Genomic DNA, 17,283 nt, shown 5'->3' with positions numbered 1-17,283 from the left:
GGGGGCGGGAGGGCGGACGGGACGGGGGCCTGGCGGGGTGCGGGGAGGGCAAGTGGGGGCTGTCTCCCAGTGGGGCCTGGTGAGGTAGTGACGGGGATGAGGCGGGGCCGGGGCCCTTCAGTGGAGCCGCTGCTGGGATCTGGGCGGGGGAGGGAGACGGAGGCGCGGGGTCAGAACCAGCCTTGGCTCCAGCGGCCAGCCCTGCCCGACAGAGGGCTCCCCGCACCCCACCCCGGGCCTACCTGCGTCCTTGGAGAGACCCCACCAGGCCACTCCTTCCCTCCCAACCCCCCCGCACCCCACCCCATCACCCCCTCTGCCCCCCGCGCACCCCCACCCCCCACAAAGGGCAGCCCTGTGGGGCGGGGCAGCAGCGGGAAGCGGGCGGCAGCTGCGGGAGCAGAGCAGAGCGAGCAGGAGCGGGCGGCCCCATGCCAGCCAGGTCAAGGCAGGCACACACACCAGCGCGGCTGGGGACGGGAATGGCAGCGGGGCGGGAGCTGGACGGCGCACGGGAGTAGCAGCCCCTTGGGGGTGTCGGGGGGGCTCCTGTCCCTGTGCCCTCTGGACTCTGCAGCCCAGGACACCGTGCAGCCACCGTGCAACGCCTGGGCGCTGGCTGTGTGTGCAGGGCTCCCTGACAGCTGCGCTGGCCAGCCACCGCAAGGATGCTGGTGCCCACCCGGACCCACTTCCCAGACGGGAAGCAGAGGCCAGGGAGCCCTGAGGACCCAGCCAGTCTCCAGACAGGGAGGGAGGCCCCGGATGAAGACTCTGCTCCCTGCCCATCACCCACTGGCCTCATGCAACTGGCCAGGCCCCAAAACTGACCGGGGGGACTTGGCTCAGAGGGTCCCCACTGCACCCCTTCCTCAGAGTCCCACTAGCTTTGTCCGGGACCCGGGACTTTTCCAAGCCTGGCCCTGAGCCCCTTCTGGCGAACAAAGCCCAGAACCCAGAGCCCAGGGAAACAGCCTGACCGCGTGGTTGGCCCAAGGCTCCCAGGGAGACACTGCCTGCCACAGAAATGTGAGTAGTGGGCGAGGGGCTGTCCGGGGCCTCCACCGTGGCCCACTGCACTGGCCCCAGGCCACCTCCAGAGTGGTGTGGCCGGAGGACGTCACAGGGCTGGTGACCTTGGGCCTGGAGCGCCCGCACCTGTGATAAGGAACCCTGTGGGGCGGGGGGCCGGGGAAGGTGTGCACACTGGCACCTGAGCCCGGGAACCTGCAGGGCAGTGCTGCTGAAGGCCAGCGCGTGTGCAAGTGTGCACGCGCGTTGTGCGGCGCTCGTGCTCACACCCAGTGCCTCCTGTGTGCTAGGCAAGCATTCTGCCACTGAGCCTCGTCCCCAGGCCGTCTAAAGACATTTCTTAACCTCGTTTACCCTTTTCCACAAAGAATACATTTTTAAAGATTTAAAAAGGTGGGACTGGAAGCCCCGGTGTTAGAGGGCGCGAGGTGTTACACCGGCTTGGTGGGTGATGCCCCTGTGCTACTTGCACGGTAAATCTGCTGACTTTGATAACAGTATGCTGGCTCAGTGAGAGAACGCCCCTGTTCCCCGGGGAAAAGACAGTGCACTAAAATATTAAGGAGTACAGAAGCAAAACATCTGCAACTTCGTCCCAAGAGATTCACGGGGAAAAAAGTACATATATAGTGAGAGTTAAGGATAATGCAAATTTTTTGTTGGCTGTTTTTTTTTTAAAGATAGGGTTTTGCTGAGCAAGTGCTCCCAAGGCAGGAGGATTGCAGCGTGTCTGAGGCTAGCCTGGGCTACACAGTAAGTTCAAGGCCAGCCTGGACTATGTCAAGACCCTATCTCAAGAAGAAACAAGTACATAAGGAAACAAAAATATAAAAAACTTCAAGTGTTTTTCATTCTCATTAAAAATGCAGATAAACTGGGCCTGGTAGCGTGTAATCCCAGTACTCTGGGAGCCTGACACAGGAAGATTGCAAGTTTGAGCCTCATTGGGCAACTTACCAAGAATTTAAGTCCAAAAAAAAAAAAAACTTAAGTCAAAATTTAAAAAAAAGCTGGATATAGCTCAGTGTGAAGGCCCTGGGTTCAAGGCCCAACACCACACACACATAGCCCACAAACTTGTCTGCAGCCAAAGTGACACACTGCTGGGAAGATCTCTCTCTCAGAGGGCGCATGCAGCTCAACTCTTTCCTATACCCAGAGCCTCTAGAAATCACTAACAAGCAGATGAGAAAAGGGGACAAAGGATACGAGGAGATGGTGCGCAGAAAAGCAAACACAAAAGGCTCTATTATTTCAAGAGATGTTCCAGCTAACCCATCTTAAGAGAAATGCACACCACAAGCCCTGCACACATGGACATTAGCTGTGATCCAGCAAAGGGGTTGTCAGGGAGGGAGCAGGTGAACACCCCCACACATGTAGGGAATGGCTGGGGTACAGCCCCAGCTTGCCAAAGTAAAGGCAGGTGGGAGGGCGTGCTGGTGCACACCTGTAATCGCGGCTACTCGGGAGGCCTAGGCAAGTGGATCACAAGTTTAGGCCAGCCCGGGCAACTTAGCGAATGAGTAGCTCCTGCAGCTCCAGGTGGACACCAAAAGCCTAGGAGGGGGCCTAATGTGTCTTGGTAGTGTTTACTAGGGAAGTGAATCACCGTGACACACACAGAGGTGCCGGGAAGTTGGGGACTCTTGGTGAGCTGCCCAGTGGATAATGTGCAGTCTTCTGGGAACACGTGGGAGAGAAATGTAAACGGCTCTTTGCAGTAGGTTGCTCATAAGCACCCAGAACTGGAAAGACTTTTAGAAATGAGTTATTAGCCAGGTGTGGTGGGAAACACCTGTAATCCCAGCACCCAAGAGGCTGCAGCAGGAGAATCGAGAGTTTGGGGCCAGCCTGGGCCACGTAGTGAGATCATGTGTTGAAAAACAACAAAAAAGGGGCTGGGAATTTAGCTCAGCGGCACAGCGCCTGCCTGGCAAGCGCAAGGTCGTGAGTTCAATTCCTGGTATCAGAGAAAAAAAAAAAAGGTGGGTTCTTGTGCTTACCTAGAGGGAACCAAGGGAGTGCTGGGCTGGGAATGATGGGATAGGGTGGGACATTTCTTCCTGAATTTCAAAACACATTTTTTTGTTTCTTTTTTTCTTCTTTTGAGACAGCGTCTCGATATGAAGTTCAGGCTGGCCTTGAACAGGCTGGTGATCTTCCTGCCTCAGCCTCCTAAGTGCTAGGATTACAGGCATGAACTACCACATCCCGCCTAAACACATTTTAAGTGGGTGGGGCTTGATGAAAACCACAAACTAAAATGCTACCCACTGCGTCCACACGGTGGCAATACAGGTGCTTAATTTTCCTTCTTTGTCCTTTTCTGTGTTTTCTAAATTCTTCACACGAGCAAAATGACTTTTACAGTCTTCTCCGGTACTAGGGGTGAATACAGGACCTCATGTCTTCTAGGCAAGTGCTCTACCCCTAAGCGACATCCCCAGCCCAATCACAAACAAAACAAAGCAAAACACTGCAACAGTTTACTAAGAAGTTTCCCTTGCCGGTGCATAGGCAGCAAAAGTTCACATCGCCCACACTCAGAAGCGCAGGGGCAAGGGCTCTCTGTGCCTAGTGTGGTGCAGCTGGAAGGGGAGCCAGGCGGCCCAGCCCCGCAGGAAGCACCCCTGAGTCTCCAGAAAACGCCCCCAGCAGGCTGCCTTCTGGCTCCTGCAATTCCCCTAGTGCTACCTTAAGTGGCCAGCAGCGGGGACTGAATGAGCACCCACAGTGAGTGCGTGAGGCTGGCCTCCTGCACAGCCCAGGGTCCCTGTCCTCAGCGCCGGCCACAGATGGGGAGCGATGCAGAGGAGAGGACTGCACAGGCCTGCCAGTGCCTGCAAGCTGGGAGGCTGAGGCAGCACCCCCCCCTCGCAACTTAGTAACTTAGCAAGACCTTGTTTCCAAGTTTAAAATATCCTCTATTCCTATGAGGAATATGATGGCTGTGTGCTGCAAACATGTACAAAAAAACAAAAGGAAAAGAAGAAGAGATCCAAGAGATGGAGGGAGAGGGAAAATTAAGAATTAAAATGTGTTGCCAGGCATGTTGGCGCACACCTGTAATCCCAGCACTTGAGAGGCTGAGGCAGGAGGATCACTGCAAGTTCAAGGCCAGCCTGGGCTTCATAGTGAGTTCAAGGCCAGCCTGCACTACATGGCAAGACCTTGTCTCAAAAAAAAAAAAAAAAAGAGAAGAATTGCACATGTACGGAACATTCACAGGCATTTTTTTTTCCTTGTCATTACTCAAATAATAAGTGTAACAACTGTTTGCCCAGTGTTTACACTGTTAGTTTTTCTCTTTTTTTGGAGACAGGGTCTGGCTATGTAGTTCAGGCTGGCCTTCACCTCACTATGGAGCTCAGGCTGGCCTCGAACTCTTGGTTATCATCCTGCCTCAGCCTCCCGAGTGCTGTGGGACTGAGACTGGAGCCTGGGAGGGTGTGAGGGTCACGAGCACGTACCGTGCCACTGGGCTGGGGTGCGGCTCAGCAGAGTGCCTGCTTACCATGCAGGGTCTCTGGCTTCCCCACCAGCACCACTAAAAAGGATATTCTATGCCACTTTCAACAAGGGACTTAGGCATTTGTGAATCTTCAACAACTGCGCAGGGGTCCTGGAATCAATTCCCAACAGACACAACAGACCTACTACATAGCAAAATCCAACCGAGACGACAAAATGGAAAGGCAAACGACAGCCCACAAGCAAACCTGGCCTACTGTCCAACAGGACCTATCACTCAACAGGGCCCGAGATAAATGGTGTTTTACATTTTTAAATGATTAGGGGAAAAGTACCAAAGAATGATATTCTGTGACTTGTGAAAATGACATGCAATTCTAAAAGTCAGTGTCTGTATATTCAGTTTTCTTGAACACACCCAGCCCATTTATTCCCATGCAGCCTCTGCACCATGATGAGACCAAGCGCCCTGCACGCTACTGTCCCCAGAGGGAATCTGCCTGGAAAATAAGCACGTCAGCAGTTTTCTGGGCTACTCTCACTGCACAGCCCTTCCCGGTGCCCACCCCGACCCGAGGGCACCACACAAGTCAATTTATTTAAGCCTGGAAACAAAGTAGCTGCTGCGATCATCCCTGATACTTTACAGGCTAGGAAACTGAGGCACGGAGGTAGCACCTAAGGTCACAGTCTGTAAGCAGCGGAGCTGGGCTCCTGGAGCCCCCTCCTCGCTCCACACCGCAACCCTCGCCTGGTCTGCCAGCTGCACTTGGTGCCCACTAGAAATGGCCGGGTGTGGCGTCGCACACCTGTAAGGACTCTGGGAGGCTGAGGCAAGAGGATCACAAGATCTATTACAGCTCGGGCAACTTTGCAATTTAGCGAGACCCGTCTTCAAAGCAAACAATAAAAAGGGCCAGGGATGAAGCTCAGTGCGAAGGCCGTGGGCTCAATCACCAGTATTGCCAAAACCACCCCACCAAACACAGAATAAATATATGAGTGTGCTGCACACAGAGTACTGCTAGGTGTATTACTTTAGGAAACTGTTGTTTTGGTGACACAGACCGTCATGTGCATTGGGGCAGTGACACGAGACCAAAGTCTTGTGCAGGGTGGTGGCAGACAGCATCGAGGCAGTGCTGAAGGAGGGAGTTAAATAAGCCAGTAAGGCCAGGTGTGGTGGCGCACGCCTGTAATCCCAGCGCTCGGGAGGCTGAGGCAGGAGAATCATTGTGAGTTCGAGGCCAGCCTGAGCTACAAAGTGAGTTCAAGGCCAGCCTGAACTGCATAGCAAGACCCTGTCTCAAAAAGACAAAAAAAAGCCCGTAAGATGAACAGAATGACATAGTCCACGCACTTATGCTGTGTGGACACAAAGAGGAAGTGCACACACACCCAGCCTGTCAATCTGAGTCCAGAGGTCGGAGGTCACAGTGTGGGGCCCACTTCATCGCCTAGAACAGTGGTTTTCACACAGGCCGTTCTGCCACTGGGCCACCCAGCCGCTCGGCCCGCTGTGTGCTCCTGTCCCACCAAGCTGCCTTCGCCGGCGACCTGCCACCTGCCGTCCCTGCCCTCCCAGGGTTGATGTCATCCTGCATCCACCGAGACAGTCTGAAAGCTGCACTCGCAGGGCCAGGGAGCGCATGCGCCGAGGGACGAGCACGGCCGCGCAGGCTCGGGCCGCACTGGAGACGAAGGGTGCGGAGGAGCGGCTGTGGAGGGCAGCTCAGCCTGCTCGTGCGGGACTGGCTGAGGGTGGGTTTGATTTTGCTGATTCACCCTGGCTGGGCTTAAACTTGCCACCCCCTGCCTCAGCCTCCCACAGTGCTGGGATTGCAGGTGTGTTTTTAAAAGTGAAAACCCTATATCGGAGAGAGAAGGCAGTGCTGGGTCAAAGGGCGGCTGCTCGCCTTGGAGAAGAATGTGGCATAGTACCTGCTGATCTGCAACAAGGCAGCTTCCTCAGGGAACACACGGACGCCCGCCTGGCTCTCAACCACAGCGCCTGCAGCAGGGACTCACATCCCCACACCGCAGCTGAGGACAGGCAGCTGCGAGAGGAAGTCACTAGCTGGGGACCCAGAAACTGTACCTCCAACTCAGTCTGAGGCCAGGGACTAGTGCCCCGCCCCCACCCCTCGATTCCCACCACCAATGATCTGGCACCGTCCTGGCCCTGTGGCCCTCTCTGGCGACTCAGGATCAGTCCCATGGTCCTTCCCATCACAGCAGCTAGAAACAAGAACACCAAGCTCGGTGCAGTGGCACACAGCTGTAATCCAGCACTCTGGGAGGCTGAGGCAGGAGGATCACAGGTTTAAACCAAGCCTGGGCAATTTAGCAAGACCCTGTCTCAAAATTTACAAAAAGAGCATTGATGCAGCTCAGGGCGAAGGCCCTGGGTTCAATCCTCAGTACTGACAAAACCCAACACGACACAGTTAATATTTATCAATACTAACCCTGCGCTGCACAGGTTTAACTCATTTACTCCACAGGCAAGCCGCTCCATCTCACCCCCAGCGCCGGCTCACACAGGGCAGCATGGGGGCCCCGGCTCCGTGGGAAGAGGCAGAGTTTGAAAGTGAAGCCCAGGCCTGGAGGCCAAAGCCCAGGCTACTGCTGCCCCTCCCTCAGCTGGTACCACTACCACCTCTTCCCCCCACCCCCACTGGTCCTTTCTGGATGAGTCTAAGGTCCTCCCTCAGAGTAAAAGGGCACCCCCTTCCCACGTGCCTATCGCTAATAGGAGATAAAAGCTTCTCTTTCACTCTGTAGAGTTCCTAAGAATCCACAAAAACACGACCAGCCACTAGAACTTTAAATCAGCAAAGGACAGAAACAGGCAGTTGCATGGAACAGAATCTACACACGGCTCTTCATCTCTGCAAGCCTGCCAGGTCTCATTCACAACAAAACAAATACAAATTTGATCAACGCAAGGCACCACTTTCCATCAATCAGATGGGTTGAGTTCAGTCCCTGGACAACACTGGAAAAACAGGCACAAACTGGATCTTGCTGATGAAGGTAAAACCAACTAATAGTCCGAGGCCTGCAACAGGCACCATTCCTCAGAAATACAATCGCATATTCCCTCAACCCAGCAGCTTCCTCTGAAAGAGCTTATCTTAAGCCACGTATGATAGCACATGCCTGTAACTGCAGACTCAGGAGGCTGAGGCAGGAGGATGACTTAAGTTGGGGCCAGCCTGTGCTACAGAGTAAGTTCAAAGCCAGTGTGAGCTACACAGCAAGACCTTGTCTCAAAAAAACCCAAAAAAAAGGTATCTTCCAGAATCACCGTGTAACAAAGCCTTTTTGTGCAGCTTTGTTCATGACAGCTAAAGACCATGTTTAGAGTGCAGTAAGGAGCTGCTGTAACGCTAGCACAGCCCTGCAATGGGACAGGCACAGCAGCAGTCCCCGGCAATGACAGGCACACGGGAGGCAGCCTGCACGGCAGGTCGGTGCGGATGGAAAGGACAGCAGCCGGAGTGTGCTGCTTGTCCACGCACAGGGGGGCGCAGCAGGAAGCCGCCTCAAGAGGGTCTTCACGGGGCTGAATGCCAGGAGAGGGAGCTCCTTGTCACTGCCAGATTTTGCATGGTTCCTGCCGGTCTCAGAAGTGAAAATGCTAACTTTAGAGATAACTCGTTTCCCACCCTGTGCATTTGCTTTCTTTTCTTTTTTTCTTTTTTGGAGACAGGGTCTTGCTGTGTAGCCCAGGCTGGCCTCAAACTCACAGCAATTCTCTTGTCCCGGCACCCTGAGTTGCCGAAGCAACTCAGGCTCACGCCATGGGCATTGTGCACCCCTGCCTAGTGCGTAAGACCCCCGAGCTGGTCCTGCTCTCAAGTGTCCGTGATCATCATGAGACTCTCAGGAAATACAGTGGCGGGAACGGGGACAGAGGAGAGCACCATGTCCCAAGTCAGCGCAACAGAGGCAGGCAAGGCAGAGCGCAAGGAGGAGGAGGAGGAGAAAGAGGAGGAGAAGGAGGAAGAACAGGAGGAGGCGGCAGGGGTGGAGGAGAGCGAGAGGCGGGGCGGGGCGGGGCGAGGCCAGGTCTGCACTGAGGACAGAGGCTGCTGGAGTCCGTCTACCTGGGGGGCCGGAGCCGGGGAAGCCTGGCTGTCGGGGGCCTGAGGGCCAGGGCCAGCTCCTTTGGCGATGGGGGTAGCCAGGGCTGGGTCTTGGGCGGGAGGCGGGGCGCTGACTATGACCGAGGCAGGCACGGACAGGTGGGGGCCCTCTGTGGAGAGGGGTGGCTGGCTCCTCTCCTGCAACGGTGGCCGCATGGGGTCAGAAGGCCACCCCACGGTCCCAGCCCCCCACCATGAGCCCACGCCCACTGATGTTCCTGGGGCCCCAGAGAACAGGGTGCCAGTCAGCCAGGGGCCCCAGGGGCTGGGACCTAGGGACCTCGCTCCGTCCAGTCGGCTGTCTTTAGCTCCACTTAGCTCCACCCCAGTACCTGTCTCCCGCCTGTCTGTCTGTCTGTCCAGCCGTCCACATCTCGCTCCCTCCCTGAGGCTCTCCTCTCTCCCTGCTTGTCAGGTGGCCGGCCTCTCCTCCCCTTATGTCCGTCAGTCACGCAGCCTACCAATCTGTCCCATCAGCTCAGCTGGGTCCCTCACCCCGGTGCCCCCCGGGGGCCCAGCATCCGGCCACTTCTGAGATGCTCCGAGCACTGAGTCCCACCCCAGCCCTCCGGCTGTCTGGGCTCTCTCTGGTGTCACCTCTGCCCCCACCCCCACTTCCCTGCCCACCTGGCCTGCCGGCCCCATTACCTGGGGCAGGAACATCTGCAGGGAGTCCTGAGTGAGGATGGCCGTGGTGGCGGCGGTGGGCGGCTGCCCCAGGATGATCTTCTCTGGGCTGGATGCCAGGACCGGGCTGGGCTGCGGGGTGGTGGCCTGAGGCGGGGCCGCAGCCTGCGGGGCAGGGACCTGTGGGGCCTGTGGTGGCGGCTGCTGGAGGCCCAGGGGCAGTGGCGTGCTGACCGCAGGGGGTACCGGGGGAGCAGGCTGCACTGCGAGGATGGGCGTGGCCTCCCCGGTGGCTGCGGCGGGGGTGGCCGGCTGCACCAGCCCATCGGGGGTGTTGAGCATGGCCACGGCACTGGGGGGCAGGGTGACCCCCTGAAGGACGGTGGTGGCAGCGGGGCCAGTAGGGGCCGGCTGGCTCTGTGTGGGCAGGCTGCCGGCGGCCAGCGACACAGGCATCTGGAAGAGCGCTGGCTGCCCCACCTGGATGGGCGCGGCCGAGAGGATGTGTGCAGCGCTGTGGGCCCCGGAGTGGGGGGCGAGGACTGGGCCCAGGCTCAGTGGGCCTGCCAGGTTCTGGTTGGTGAGGATGGGGTTGGCGATGAGCTGTCCGCCCGGGTGGGGGGCTGTGGCCGTGAGGATCTGGCCGCCCACGTTGGCCGGCAGGGCGGAGAGGGGCTGGGGCAGCGGCACGGCGGCAGGTGCACCGGGCAGCAGGAACTGGTTCTGGCCCGGCAGGACGTGCTGCGCAGGGATGACGATGCTGCTGCCCTGGTTCAGCAGGTGGACGCTCATGGGCTTGCTCAGGGCCCCAGGGGTCTGAGGCGGCGCTGTGCCCGCAGTGGTGACCGGGGGCTGCTTGAAGACGTTGGCCTGGAGGGCGGGGGCCGGGAAGCCCGAGAGCACCACGTTCTGGCCAGCCTTGCCCGCCGCCGCCATGAAAGTCAGGTTCTGCGGGGCCTTGGGCTGCTGCGGGAGCGCCCCCGGCTCACCCTGGATGGTGAGTGTGGCACCTGTGGGGGCGAAGGGCTTGGGTGTCAGCTGGTAGAGCTTGGGAGGCAACACGCCGGTGGGCTTGGGCTGGATGGGCGTGGGTGTGCGGTGCAGTATCACGTTGGGGGCTGGCACCAGTGGCGACGTGCCCAGGCCTGGGGCTACCGCCAGCGGCTGTCCCGAGGGTGCCCCGCTGGCTGCCACAGTGGCAGCCCCTGCCCCTGCAAACACCGAGTTCCCGTTGAGTGTGGTGGCCACAGCGGCTGGAAGGCTCTTCTGGATGACCAGGCCGGCCCCCTGGGGGGACACGCCAGCCGATGCCAGGGTCACTGGCTCTGAAGGGCCGGCTGCTGAGGCCAGGTAGCCGCTCACAGGCACCTGCTTGGCCAGGAGTTGCGAGGTGGGTGGGTTGAGTGCCATGACAGGCTGGCCCACTACTTGGATGGGTGCCAGGCCGAGAGTGGCAGCTGCGGCGCCCCCAGGGCTGCCGTTGGGCAGGCCCTGGAGGCCGGGGATGGGCTGCAGCGTCACGTTGCCCAGGCCCACGGGCTGCAGGAAGGGCTGCACGCTCAGAGCCTTGTTGACCACGTCCTGGGGCGGCACCAGGGCCTGGTGGGTCAGCACGGTGGGTGGCGCCTGCAGCCCCAGCAGGTCAGCGCTGCCTGGGAAGAGGGCCTGGGGTCCCGTGGCCACAGCGGCTGCCCCCGCAGCACCTGTGGGGCCCGCCCCGCCATCGGCGGGCTGCAGTGCGGGTAGCTGGAAGGGGCCCAGGTCCAGCTCGGCCTCGGCCTCAAGTGTCTGCTCCGTGATGTTGGCCTCTTGCAGGCTCTGCTGAAGGATGTCGCAGGGCTGGTCGGTGCCCCCGCCCGCTCCGCCGCCACCCGCCGTGGCGGGTGAGCCCAGGATGTCATCTTCCAGGAAGTCCAGGTCCACGCTGGGGGCTGGCTGGCTGGGCTCAGGGTTCAGGTGGTTGCCGGAAGCTTCTTGCACGTGGAGCTGGAGGCCAGGGCGGGAGGAAGGGAGGAGGTGAGGTTGGCCAAGAGTTGGGCTTGGGCCACAGCTGCCACGAAGGACACCTGGTGCCAAGACAGCTATGTCCAAGAAGGAACTTTCTGTTTGGAATTGTGATCAAACCTGGCATCTGGCTATGCGACCTGGGGTTTGCTTGATCTGACCTCAGTCTCCCCAGTGGTGCTCAGTGAAAGGGAATAAAAATAACTCACTCCCTTTCTAGAACTTGAAAAAAATTCTGAATTTTAAAAACACGCCTGGCCCCAGAGGCTTCCAATGAAGGACTAAGGCTAGGTTAAAAACCACAGCAGGGCTGGGCACGGTGCTGCACACCTGTCATCCAGCACTCAGGAGGCTGAGGCAGGAGGATCACTGAGTTCAAGGCCAGCCTGGGCTACATAGTTCGGGGTAGCCTGAACTACGTGGCAAGACACTTTCTCAAAAAAAAAAAAAAAAATCACCACAGCAGTGGTGGCGGCGGTAGCTGCCATCAGTGAGTCCACGAGTACAACGTTTCTTAAGTGTTTCTCCTGCTGTCCCGGATGGAGATCCAGGACCGCACCTAGGAATCTAGGTACACCTATCTGAGCTGCACTCCACAAGCCACACTGAGGCAGGGGTGCCTCAGCCACCGATCTTTGTCCAGAGAATAGGTCTAAACCTGCAGTTGGAAGCCGGGTACAGTGGTACAGGCCTGTAATCCCAGCCCTCTGGGAGGCTGAGACAGGAGGTTCACAAATTTAAACCTATCCTGAGCAATTTAGTGAAATTCTGTCTCAAAAATAAAAAAATAAAGGCGGGTGGCAGGGGTTGGGTGCACGCAGGGGATTAGCTCAGTGTGAGGGCCCTAGATTTTAATTCCCAGAACCACAAAAGAAAAAAAAAGTTCAAGGGAAAAATAAAACCTGAAATTGGAAAGACCGTGATCCACACAGAGGGCTCACAGCCACGCCTGGCCCACGGCACAAGTGTGAGGGACGTCACAGTCACTCTCACTGCCACTCACGCTGTCAGCAGTAGCTCAGGGAGGCGGCCACTGCTCCCCGCCTTGCGCCAGGCAGGAAGGCCCAGGGCCCGAGCTAGTGAGGGGCACAAGGGCTGCCGGGATGGGGGTCTGCTCAGCTCCCAGCCTGCGAGGACTGGGCAGGCCAAGTGCCCCAACTGCCTGAGGGTACAACCAATGCGCCTGCTAAGGCAAGTGTGGAAAGACGTCACCTCTGCACAGGGCTCAGGACTCGGCCAGGGACCCTATGGCTACGAAGGAACGATAGCTACGACAAGAGCAATGGCACAACACAGACGACCCGCGCGGTCAGCGCTGCTGCCGGGTCTGTAAGTGTAAGTGCGTGACGGCACGTGCCACCGCTGCTTCTGAATGCAATCACTCACGCTGTCTGGAGCCTGATATTACAGTTACTGTAAGGACGGGACGACAAGCGCCGGAAAGAGCCGGGAGTCCATTAAGTGCTCAGGGAATGACAGGTACAACGGTGGACAAGGAAGGGGCTGTTCTGGGCTTTGGTCTGAGGTCTGCAGCGAGGAGGTCCCCCTCAGGTCACGCGCCCCATGGCTGTGTCCCAGCCCCTCTCCCACCAAGTGTCCCCTGGGGCTCCCGGAGCCTGTACCGACCTTACTGCCCCAGAACCGTGCCGCCCCCTGTGACCGCTCATGCCTTCCCAGGCCGAAGCCCCTAAGGGCCCAGGCCTGCCTCCCACTGACTGCCACCGCGCCAGGGCAACCTGGGCGAGGCCACTTACCCCAGGACCTTCATAGAAGGCACTTTGGGCCTCTCCGGGGGCATCCAGGAGGTCATCACTGTCCAGCTGCAACGAGAGCCACCCCCAAGGTGAAAGGTCAGCAGGGAGCCCAGGCTCAGCACAGTGCTGGGGGGCGGGTACAGGAACCTCTGCTCAGCGACTCCAAAGTGGGGGTTGGCCGCAAGCTTCTGGCCAGGAGCGCCTGCCCTCCTCCCCACGGGTGAGGGCTTAACACCCCGGGGCACCAGCTCTAACGCGTCTCAGCGCCCAGACAGCACCTGGCGCCTCTGTCGATGGCCCAGGCCTCCCCGCAGGTCTCCCAGAAGCTTAGCTGGGATGCCCAACAGCTCCCCTCACTTCGGGACCCCACCCCAACTCCCAACTCAGCACAGCCCACTCACTGGCTCAAGCCCATGCCCCCGGTTCAGTCACTCAGGCACCATCCGTCATCATGGCCACCAGCAAGTCTGGCTGACTCTGCTTCCCAAATGGGCCCCAACCCGCACCCCTCAGCCCCTCCACTCTATTGGCGCAGGCCACCACTACCTCGGTCCCTGAACTACCAGCTATTTTTTCCTCGCAGCAGGGAGCTCAGTTCCACCCCCCAAGGGGGCCTGGACTTAGTGACCCTGAGCTGCCATGTGGACTCTGTGAGGGAAGTGTGTGACCCTGGGGATACCCTCTGATCACCACTCTGGGGTGGCAGCTGCCGCGTCCCAAGGACACTGACGCAGCGCTACAGTGAGGCCCCTGCGTCCCGGGCTCCTGCAGGCACAGCACGTCTGCCCGCCGTGCTTAACACCCGCACAGCTGCTGCCAGAGTAAAAACCAACTCTCCCAGGCCCGCTTTACCAGGCGGCTTCTGCCTCACCTACTCCTGTCTCACCTTCCACCCACCTCCCCTGCAGTCCGGCCCCTCCCCCACCCGTGCCCCTGCTCTTCCCTTACCTGGAGCACTGTGGCCACCTGCAGGGTCACCTCCTTAGTCACCCTCTCTGGACACACTAAAGGAGCCCCTCACCCCACTCATTTTCTCTTCTACTTGTTTTCCTGTGCTGCGGATTGGACCTAGGACCTTGTAAATGCTAGGTAAGCACCCTGCACTGATCCTCCCCCTCCCAAACCTCTTTTTCTATACAGGTGAAGTTTTTTGCTTTGTTTTTTGAGATAGGGTATTGCTACATATGGCAGGCTGGCCTTGAACTCACTATGTAGCTCAGGTTGGCCTCAGACTAGCAGCGATCCTGCCTCAGCCTTCTGAGTGCTGGGATTACAGGTATGCGCCACCACACCCGGTTGACCTTTTATTTTTTTATCACACTCTGAACGGTGCTTTTTCACCGCCACCATGTTATTAGTTCCCAGCTTCCTCACTGACTAAGGGCATACATTTGGTGTGAGGGCAGGGACCCACTGCGCGCCCCGCTCAGCACAGAGCCCAGCCCTGCTCAGCACGTGCCGCACTCACCTTCTCCGACCCGTGCAAGAAGTCGTTGAGGGCCTGAGGGTCACTGAAAGAGAAAAGAGGGACACTGAGGCCGAGGGCTGGGCAGGGAGGAGGGAGGGCATCGGAGACAGAGGGCGGGGAGCCCGTTACTCACCAAATCACGTCTAGTAAGCATCTCCCATCCTCATCATCCATCGCCACTGGATGGGTGGGGTCAGGAAGAGGGCGAGGGAGACAAGGTTAGATAGTGGCGGAGCGCCCAGCCCCTCCCTTCAGGGAGCCCTGGGGTGCTGCAGCTTCCTCTCCCGTGAGTCCCCAGGGACAGGTGAGGCGGAGGCTCACGGTCCCTTCCCTCCTGTCCTCACTCTCCCCAGCCCCCCGAGGTGGACGGTGTCCAGCCAAACCAGGAGAGCCCTGGTTGCACACAGGCCTGGCGCTAAGCGCCCTGGACACACAGGGCTTCACGGGTCCCTACCAAGGCAACGAGGGGACCGGCCACCTGGCCTTGCAGATGAGGAGCAGGAGGCACCAAAATGGTCACTCTCCGTCTCCCAGCGAGCAGGTGGCAGGGCCTGGCCTGGAGCCCACAGTCCTCACCACCCGCTGTCCCGCTCCTCAGGTGTGGAGGGGCCTGTCCTGAGGGTGACAGGGCGACGGAGGGAGCAAGGGGCCGGCAGGAAGGGCCGAGAGTCTGAGTCCCGGGTCCCCCTGAGCCCTAGGCAGCGTGACTCTCAGGAAGAGGGGTTACCGGAAACCAAGGCAGAAGCGAGGGCCGTGAGGGTGGGTGCGGAGTCAGAGGCTGCCCGGAGAATGATGAGGATGAGGAGGGCTAACGTTTGCTGAGCGCTTGCTGGGCACAGTCTGAGCGCGTCACAAATGTTAGCACGTTTGATCCCGGGGTCGCGGGGGGTGGGGTGGGGTGGTGTTCATCCTGTTTCACACCGGGTGCCTGGTGCTGCCTGGGTCTATCCACTAGCGCCCACCCCTACCCAGCCTCCCAAGCACCCTCCATCCGCCTGCCGACGGCCCCAGGTACCTGCCTGTCCTTTGTGACCCCCACTCCCTCCATCCTTCCAAATTTCCATTTTAAACCACCCTCACCCCCAGGACAGACAAGGTGTGGCTGGCAAGGCAGGCGCACATCCAGGAGGGGCGCACAGGGCGCCTCTGGACTCCCACCCTCCCGCGCATGCGTGTGTAAGGTCCTGGATGTCACTAAGGGTGTGCGGACCGGGTGGATCACCTCCCACACAGGCACACAAGCTCTGTGGGGTCCCTTCACCCAGAAAGTGCTCTGCTTGTGCCTGGCAGTGACCCCAGCTCCAGGCCTCAGGCGTACTGTGCACAAGGCAGAATCTCAGACAGGGGCCCCAGAAGTGAGGCTTCTCCCCTGAGCCCTGGGAAAGCTGGCAAAATCTATCGACCCTCCTCAGAAGCGTGCACAGCGGATGTGTTACACGCCCGGCCCGGCTCCCACTCCCCCTCCAGCCAGGAGGCGCAGATAGGACACACGGGCCCAGGGCCACGCCGTGCGCGTGACCATCCTGCTCCTCAGCAGCCTCAGCTCTGCCTGCTTCTTTCTGTGTCACCAGATTTGTGGCCCATGAGACCCTCGTTCTCCAACCTGCCTGAGAGCAGCCTGAAAAGGTACAGTCTGCTCGGGGTCTGCAGGAGGGCTGCAGGGAGGCCCCAAGGACCCAGGGAGCCGTCTGCAGGGGAAGCCAGGCCTTCTCCCTGGAGCACCGCGGTGGGCCCAGGAAGTGTGTGGAGGGGCGGCTGCCTCAGGAATAGACGGGACCCTCCCCACCCCGTTACCTGTGCTACAAACGAATCATGAAGGGGAGGTGGGGGTGTCCGCTCCAGGTCTACGCGGGGCCCCCAGCTGGGGACTTGGAGAGTGTCCTCTCGGGGGCCAGCTGCGGGAGAGAATGAGAGGCTGCGTGAGCAGGAAAGACGTGCTCAGTGACAGACAGACGGACAGAATGAGGCGCAGGGTCGGGGCCGCAGCCGTGGGAGGGAGGCAGACTGTGCAGCGAGGGGACAGACGGCGGACGGGGGTGGGCAGGGAAGAACACAAGGAGGGGACAGGTTTGAGTTCGAAGCCCACGAACTAGCACTCCGTCATCGCGCACACGAAGTGCACGGAGCGACACGCTCCACAGACTGCAATCACATGACACCGGACAAGCCCGGCGCTGCGGTCTGGCCACACAAGCCCGGCCTCGTGACTCGGGCAGCCCTGGGGGGGTGAGGGTACTCGAAGCCCAGGTTCCTGGGAGCCTCTCACCACAACAGCCTCATCCACTGGCCACAACAGGTCACCAGTAACGGTTCACATTTTTAGAAAGTGTATTACAGTAAAAGACACACTGCCGAAGATCACCCTCGCCTGGAACGCACTTATTCCGTCCTTGCCTCTGTCCTGAAGCTGTTCTGAAGTCCTCGTTTGTGTCTTTACAGATTTCCTTTCTTTCCTTTTTTTTGTGCCGGGAATCGAACTCAGGACCTCTCACTTGCCAGGCAGGCGCTGTACTGCTGAACCATATCCCCGGCCCCTCCTTTCTTTACAAAGTGTGGACACAAGTGAGGTAAAGGTTGCTGCCGCCCAACAGAAAGGCAGGTGCGTAAAATTACCACAGCACGTCCTCATCCGCGTGATGCACCCAACCTGCCACCACGCGATTTCGGCTTTTCTCCAAAGTCACGATGACATGGAAGGGCAACATCCCGAATGGATTCAGGACGCTGAGGTAGCCACGACAGTACAACGAAAGACACGCAGGAAAGAGGACCC

The 17,283-nt window shown here is 59.0% G+C and overlaps 1 protein-coding gene across 1 annotated transcript in view; it reads right to left on the bottom strand.

Moving 5' to 3' along the window:
• The window catches only part of Gltscr1 (glioma tumor suppressor candidate region gene 1), a gene marked incomplete at its 3' end in the record, with an annotated part of 21,054 nt that extends 4,649 nt beyond the window's left edge, over nt 1-16,405 (bottom strand). Inside the window, 6 exon segments of the mRNA XM_013509545.1 lie at nt 8,619-8,795; nt 9,306-11,270; nt 13,043-13,108; nt 14,511-14,553; nt 14,644-14,689; nt 16,305-16,405. Of these exon segments, the coding sequence (XP_013364999.1) occupies nt 8,619-8,795; nt 9,306-11,270; nt 13,043-13,108; nt 14,511-14,553; nt 14,644-14,684 (2,292 nt within the window).
• Nucleotides 16,406-17,283: the final 878 nt, after the last annotated feature.

Source organism: Chinchilla lanigera, unplaced genomic scaffold, assembly GCF_000276665.1.
Source record: "Chinchilla lanigera isolate Chin_1 unplaced genomic scaffold, ChiLan1.0 scaffold00173, whole genome shotgun sequence".
Classification (NCBI taxonomy): Eukaryota; Metazoa; Chordata; class Mammalia; order Rodentia; family Chinchillidae; genus Chinchilla; species Chinchilla lanigera.
The sequence above is the reverse complement of the archived record's forward strand: the minus strand, read 5'-3'. Positions and strand labels throughout refer to the sequence as shown.